This window comes from Thermomyces lanuginosus (genome assembly GCF_041956635.1).
Source record: "Thermomyces lanuginosus strain ATCC 200065 unplaced genomic scaffold VTN49scaffold_27, whole genome shotgun sequence".
NCBI classification, from domain to species: Eukaryota; Fungi; Ascomycota; class Eurotiomycetes; order Eurotiales; family Trichocomaceae; genus Thermomyces; species Thermomyces lanuginosus.
Genome location: NW_027192361.1, coordinates 101,797 through 108,247, shown reverse-complemented (window position 1 = coordinate 108,247; position 6,451 = coordinate 101,797). Strand labels below are relative to the sequence as shown.

Below are 6,451 nucleotides of genomic sequence, written 5' to 3'. Positions count from 1 at the left end.
TCCCAGCCTGTTCGCGCCGTTTCTGCATCCGCTTCGATTGGACTAACTCTCCTGGGTAAAAACGTCACTTATTTCCAGTTCCACCTTGCGTTCTTCGAATTCCCGCAGAAAACCCACAACAAAGACGCCAACCTCTTCGAAACAACGCCCCTTCTTGACACTACCGAGTTTGCAAGTCGCGCTTCGTGCTCTGTTCTCGCCATCGGCACTGTCCCACGCTCCGTGATCGCGACGGACTTGGCCGCAACAATGCCGCCTTCCAGTCGCCGTCGCACGCGACGCCGCGATCCCCAGCTAGAAGACACGACCGATGCGGACGGGCCCGACTCGTCGCCCAGCCGTCCGTCGAACAAACGGCGCAGGGTAAGTGTCGCTTCTGTATCCCTTTCCACGTGCATTTTCGATGTGATGGCAAGGCTGATGGACGGAAAACCCCTCCCAGATCGAATCGCACGCGTCAGCCGCCCATCGAGTCAAGACGCCCGAGTCGGACCCCGACGAGCCGGACCAATCCTCGCCAGAAAACGATGCGTCGGCCAGCCAGGACCTCGTCGATGCCGTCGTCGCGTCGCTCAACGTCTCGCCGGAGGAGGTGAATGTCGCGCGGGAGCACTCCAACGCCAAGACCGAGAACAAGCAGAGCATTCGAGCTTATGCGAAGATTGCCGGCCGAGACTGGACCTATTATGTGAAGACGCTGCATGTCAATATTGGTCGCCCGCCGGACCGCGAGCAGAAGCTCGATGAACAGTCGAGCCCAGTCACCATTGCTGCCCGCGCTCTCCCGGAGATTCACATCGACCTCGGCCCCAGCAAGTTCGTGTCGCGCCTGCATGCCGAGATTGCGTTTGATAGTGAGGAGACGGGCGCGTGGGTCATCCGTGTCAACGGCCGCAATGGCGTCCGGGTAAACAATGTCATGCTCAAGCGGGGTTCCGAGTCAGTGCTGAACTGCGGCGATATCATTGAAATTGCCAACACACAAATGATCTTCATCACGCCAGACAAGCCCCCAAATATTCACCCCGCCTTTATCGAGCGGGCGCAGCGTCTGGCCAACGGCGAGCCCGCGTGGGATTATGCGCGCCACGGTCACCCGGCCCATCATCATTTGAAACAGTCATCGGCGCCGACGCCGCAGCGATCTGTTCGGAGACAAGTAACCCCGCCACCGCGGACGCCGGAGGCACCGGGATCGAGACCTGGCTCGAAGCAGTCGCCACTCTACAACCGGGGCATGATGATGGAGAGCACAGAGGAGATTGACTACAGTCACGACTCAGCTAAAGATCTCAAGCCGCCGTACAGCTATGCGACGATGATCGCGCAAGCAATCTTCTCCAGTGAAGAGGAAATGCTGACGCTGAGCAACATTTACCGGTGGATCATGGACAAGTATGCATTCTACCGCCACGCGCAGACTGGCTGGCAAAACTCGATCCGACACAACCTCTCTCTCAACAAGGCGTTTCAGAAGGTCCCGCGCCGAACGGACGAGCCCGGCAAGGGGATGAAATGGCGCATCGCACCGGAGCACCGACAGGAATACTTGAAGAAGTATCTGCGCAAGACGAACTCGTCTGCGCCGTCGTCCCCGGCCGCCCGCGGGTCGCCAACGTCATCCCGCAAAACCACCAATGGACGGGCGGCCGGCTCTTCTTTGGCGCCCAAGACGTCTTCTCCGCAGGCGGCATCAACGACGGCAACAGCGACCTCACCAACGTACAATTCGTTCTCTGTGGCGCCTGTTGAGGCATATACTCCGGAGAGGGGGTCGCGGGCAGGACCTAGCGGCGCCGAGCGATCCGAGAACCATGCAGAAAACAACACGAATAATAATAACGACCAGACGCCTCTGCCGACGCGGACACAGCAGCAGGATTCTGGTGCTCAAAACCGGGCGTACGGACTGTCCGACAATGCCGCGGGATCCCCCCCCGTCCTGTCATCGTCGTACTACGACGAGGGCCAGTCGTCGATGATCACGCCGGCGCCGCAGCGACAGCAGCCGCGGCTGCCGCCACCCAGCACGGCGCAGATCCCATCCAAGTTCATGCCGATGAGCTCGCCGGCGCAGTTCTGGAAATTCGCCGACATTGGCAGCACTCCTGCGCGGCTGGTGCCAGACATGAGCCCTCTGAAGGGGGATGGCCTGATGCCGAGCAGTAGTCCGCCACCGCCGAACCTGGGGAGTCCCAGCAAGAGTAACCAGTCGATGCCTCAGATCAAGCGGGAGGACTTGGATGGAGAGAATTCAGACCGCCGTGATCTTGACGAGGACGGCGAGGAAGAGGGCTTTGATTTAGCAAGGTACGCAGAGGTCGCCATCTTCTTATCTTCACATGCAACTAATGTTTCGATTAGGGGATTCCAACCAATTGGGTCCTATCATCGCCAACTGAGCAATGCCGCTCGGGCGAGTGCGACGTCGTGACGTAACTATCCGAAAGGAAAAGAAAGATTTGCATTAACGAACGCAGTAATGCATGGATGGAGAGGGGTATTGTTTTTATCATGGCGTTGATCAGATCTCGGCGCATACGGGAAAGTCTTTTGAACTGGGACATGTATGGAATATCACGGACCAAGTGGATGGATTGGCTTGCATTGATTACTGGATGTAGAATTATTGCGTTATCAGACTGATACATTTCAACAGCGACAGTGTCTGGCTGGCTATTCTCGTATTCGTATGCATTCCCAAAATCACTCTGACTCATTCAGGGACCCAAGATCAACAATGGAATGTGGCCACAACCAGCGCTCGGCTTCAATTCCCTTGTCCCGTTTTCGACAGCAAGTTTCGTGCTCGGTCGAATTCAGTCCAAGATGCCGTACTCGTCGCAGAACAACAATATCCCGCATTGACAACCGTCAAGCAAATGAACCCGTTTCGACCGTCGAGTCTGATCTAGAAGCGCCACCGTTATGCACCTGGTCTCATGAACTCTGTACCTTACAGCTTTTCCTGCATGCTGTGTGGGTCTATTGCTGGGCTTAAAAAGATTCTTCATTTCTGGGGTTGACACAGTCAATTCACAATTCCACATGTCTTTGGCATGTCTCATTCCAACTTGATCGTTTCCCCAGCTCTACCCCATATTCATCTTGTTTTCGAGGGTATGATCTTGCGATGGGACTCAGGCACAAAATTATCCGCCCTGAACCCGTCGGCCCGTCGGCTTCGACCTTTTTTTTTTTTTCCTTCCCCGGCTTCCCCCCACTCTGCTAGATCGAACTTTTACCGGGGGGGGAGTTTGCATCTGATTGGTGGATCTGGCACAGCTCACCCAATCAGATGCGCCGTGTTCGGAAATTTTGGGGGACCCCGGTTCGGCTTTCATTCCGAAGTATATTCTCTATACTCGTCATGGTGCATGTTATATCTAGAATGATAGTTCCCCATACAATTCAAGATTTTTTTTTTTTTAAAGAGCATAGCTGGATTTGGAGAGAAGAAAAAAAAAAAAATAAAGATGAGTCAACGAACCCCTCTTCGCCCCGGCGTCTACTGCCCAACCGTGACCTTTTTCCACCCGGACACGGACGAGCTCGATACCCCAACCATCCGCAAGCATGCCGTGCGTCTGGCTCGCGCAGGAGTCGTTGGCATTGTCGCCATGGGCTCCAACGGCGAGGCCGTGCATCTGAGTCGCGCAGAACGCCAGACTGTCATCCGCGAGACACGCGCCGCGCTTGACGCCGCCGGGTTCCGGAATGTCCCCATCATCGCGGGGGCCAGCGACCAGAGTGTGCGCGGTAGTGTCGAGCTCGCAAGGGACGCCGCCGAAGCGGGGGCAGAGTATGTGCTCGTCTTGCCGCCCAGTTACTATCGGTACGCGGTGGGTAGCGAGGAATCACTGTATGATTTCTTCACGGGAGTGGCCGAGGGTTCACCGCTGCCGGTGATTATTTATAATTACCCGGGGGTTGTCGCGGGAATTGATATGGATTCCGACCTTATCATTCGCATCTCCCAGCATCCGAATATCGTGGGCACGAAGTTTACGTGCGCGAATACGGGCAAGTTGACGCGTGTGGCTCGGGCTCTGAAAGCTATCACCCCTCCGTCCCCGTTCCCGCTGGATCAGACGCCGTCGCCGAACCATCCCACCAAGTCTACCGCTAACCATCCTTACGTCGCTTTCGGCGGTATCGCCGACTTTACGCTTCAGTGTCTCATCTCTGGTGGTTCGGCCACCATCGTCGGTACTGCAAACGTCGCGCCGCGCACGTGCGTGCAGGTGTTCAACCTCTGGAGCGAGGGCAAACTCGCCGAGGCGTACCGACTGCAGAAGATTCTCGCCGATGGCGATGGAGTGCTCAGCAAGGTGCTCATCCCCGGAACGAAGCAGATCCTTCAGGCGTTCTTTGGCTACGGTGGGTACCCTCGCCCGCCCCTCCGTCGTTTGGACGATGCCGCGGTGCGGGAGCTCCAGGATAAACTGCAGGAGATGATGGCGGTGGAGAATAGTCTGCCAGATTTTTCTGCGAGTTGAGTTCTAGATTGTACATAGGTTGGAACAATTGTAAATGGATTACCAGTCAACTGGTGTATACTTATGCGGGTATAGGCGGAGTTGTTGTTCTTTTCCGACGGGTAAAAACGGCACCCTCCATGAACCCGACTCAGTCCCACTATCTATAGTGACAGTTCGCGGGATGAATAGGATATTATTAGGAGTCGAGAAATGAAATTTCAATTTCAGAACATGCCAATCCCATCCGCTTCGGGATCATGCGAACAGGGAGTTCACTGGCCGGACCAGTCCACTCCGAGTCTCCGTTGGCCACTGACTTGCTCGGCTTTCCCTCCACCCAGAAGATCTCCGGCGCAATCACCGATAAAACTCCCCTGCACAGGGCATATCGTGGCCCACTACCAAGACCATCTAGAGCAAGATTTCCAGGATATTGCCGCCCCGCCTCTCGGTTCCCCGTCATGAGTCCTCGGGCAAATTTTTCTGTTCCTGCGGGGGAGGGCCTCCCTCGGCACGGGGTATTTAAGACCGAGACGAGGGGCTCATGTTGTGAACAGATGTAACCGTGAATTTCTTCCCTTTCGTTTGGAGTTTTGATCGCAGAGAACAGTCTTCAAGATGCCCTACCCTGACGAAGCGACTGGTTTCATGGTCGATGGACCGGAAACCTGGACTACTTTCCACAAGCGTTCGGTATGTTTGTTCGCGCGCGCATCTGCTGTTTGGAAAGGCAGCGAAGCTGATAGAATGATAGTTCAAGTTGAAGCCGTTTGAAGACCACGGTACAGTCCAGTCGCGATTGAAGTAGTGAACCGGACGCTGACAATGTGCAGACGTCGATATCCAAGTCGAGGCTTGCGGCATCTGCGGCAGTGATGTCCACACCATTAGCGGTATGGCACGACAAAGAAATACGCCGACAAACGATCACTGACATGCGACTCGCAGGCGGTTGGGGGAGCCAGAACTTCCCACTCTGCGTCGGCCATGGTAAGTTTCTCCTCCCGGCTCGATCCATTCAACGGAGACTAAGGATTGCAGAAATCATTGGCAAAGCCGTCAGAGTCGGCCCCAAGGTGACCAACGTCAAGGTCGGCCAGCGCGTCGGCGTCGGCGCACAGGTGTACTCGTGCGGCGAGTGCAAGCAATGCAAGAACGATAACGAGACCTACTGCCCCAACATCATCATCAACACGTATGGCTCCAAGTGGCCCAACACCGGCGTCGTCAGCCAGGGCGGCTACTCGTCGCACGTGCGGGCACATGAGCACTGGGTGTTCCCCATCCCTGATAAGCTCGACACTAAGATCGCGGCACCGATGCTCTGCGCCGGTATCACTGCGTTCTCCCCGTTGGTCCGCAATGGCGCCGGCCCCGGCAAGAAGGTTGGCGTCGTCGGCATGGGCGGTATCGGCCACCTGGCTATCATGTTCGCCAAGGCCCTTGGCGCCGAAACCTGGGCCATCTCGCGGACGCGGGCCAAGGAAGCTGATGCGCGCAAGCTCGGCGCTGACGGCTTCATCGCCACCTGCGAAGAGGGCTGGGAGAAGGAGCACCGCTTCTCCTTCGACCTGATCGTCAATTGCGCCAACTCGTCCAAGAACTTCGACCTGAGCAAGTACCTCTCCATGATGGACGTCCACGGCCGATGGGTCAGCGTCGGTCTTCCCGAGGAAGAGGGTCAGACGATCAAGGCTCAAAATCTGATTGGCAACGGTGTCCTCATTGGTGCCAGCCACCTCGGCAGCCGCCGTGAGATGCTGCAAATGCTCGAGCTGGCCGCCGAGAAGGGCCTCAAGACGTGGGTCGAGGAGCTCCCCATTAACGAGGAGAATCTTAAGCAGGCGATGCTGCGCATGAAGAAGGGCGATGTGCGGTATCGGTTTACGCTGACAGAGTATGACAAGGCGTTTGGCAATTAGAGTAGCATATAGTATATATAGTTATGGCAACGAGTAGAAAGCGATGAT

At 56.2% G+C, this 6,451-nt stretch overlaps 3 protein-coding genes across 3 annotated transcripts; all 3 read left to right on the top strand.

Annotated features, from left to right (window-relative positions):
* Window positions 1-249: 249 nt before the first annotated feature.
* On the top strand, window positions 250-2,434 carry VTN49DRAFT_2239 (uncharacterized protein; the record flags this gene model as incomplete). Its single annotated transcript, XM_069409942.1, has 3 exons — window positions 250-363; window positions 443-2,310; window positions 2,365-2,434. 3 exons carry the CDS (start codon window positions 250-252, stop codon window positions 2,432-2,434), a joined length of 2,052 nt encoding a protein of 683 aa, XP_069268797.1.
* A 1,042-nt stretch (window positions 2,435-3,476) lies between these two features.
* Window positions 3,477-4,499, top strand: VTN49DRAFT_2238 (uncharacterized protein; the record flags this gene model as incomplete). The annotated part of the gene is made up of 1 exon (XM_069409941.1): window positions 3,477-4,499. One exon carries the CDS (start codon window positions 3,477-3,479, stop codon window positions 4,497-4,499), a length of 1,023 nt encoding a protein of 340 aa, XP_069268796.1.
* A 600-nt stretch (window positions 4,500-5,099) lies between these two features.
* On the top strand, window positions 5,100-6,403 carry VTN49DRAFT_2237 (uncharacterized protein; the record flags this gene model as incomplete). The annotated part of the gene is made up of 5 exons (XM_069409940.1): window positions 5,100-5,174; window positions 5,236-5,263; window positions 5,315-5,374; window positions 5,430-5,471; window positions 5,523-6,403. 5 exons carry the CDS (start codon window positions 5,100-5,102, stop codon window positions 6,401-6,403), a joined length of 1,086 nt encoding a protein of 361 aa, XP_069268795.1.
* Window positions 6,404-6,451: the final 48 nt, after the last annotated feature.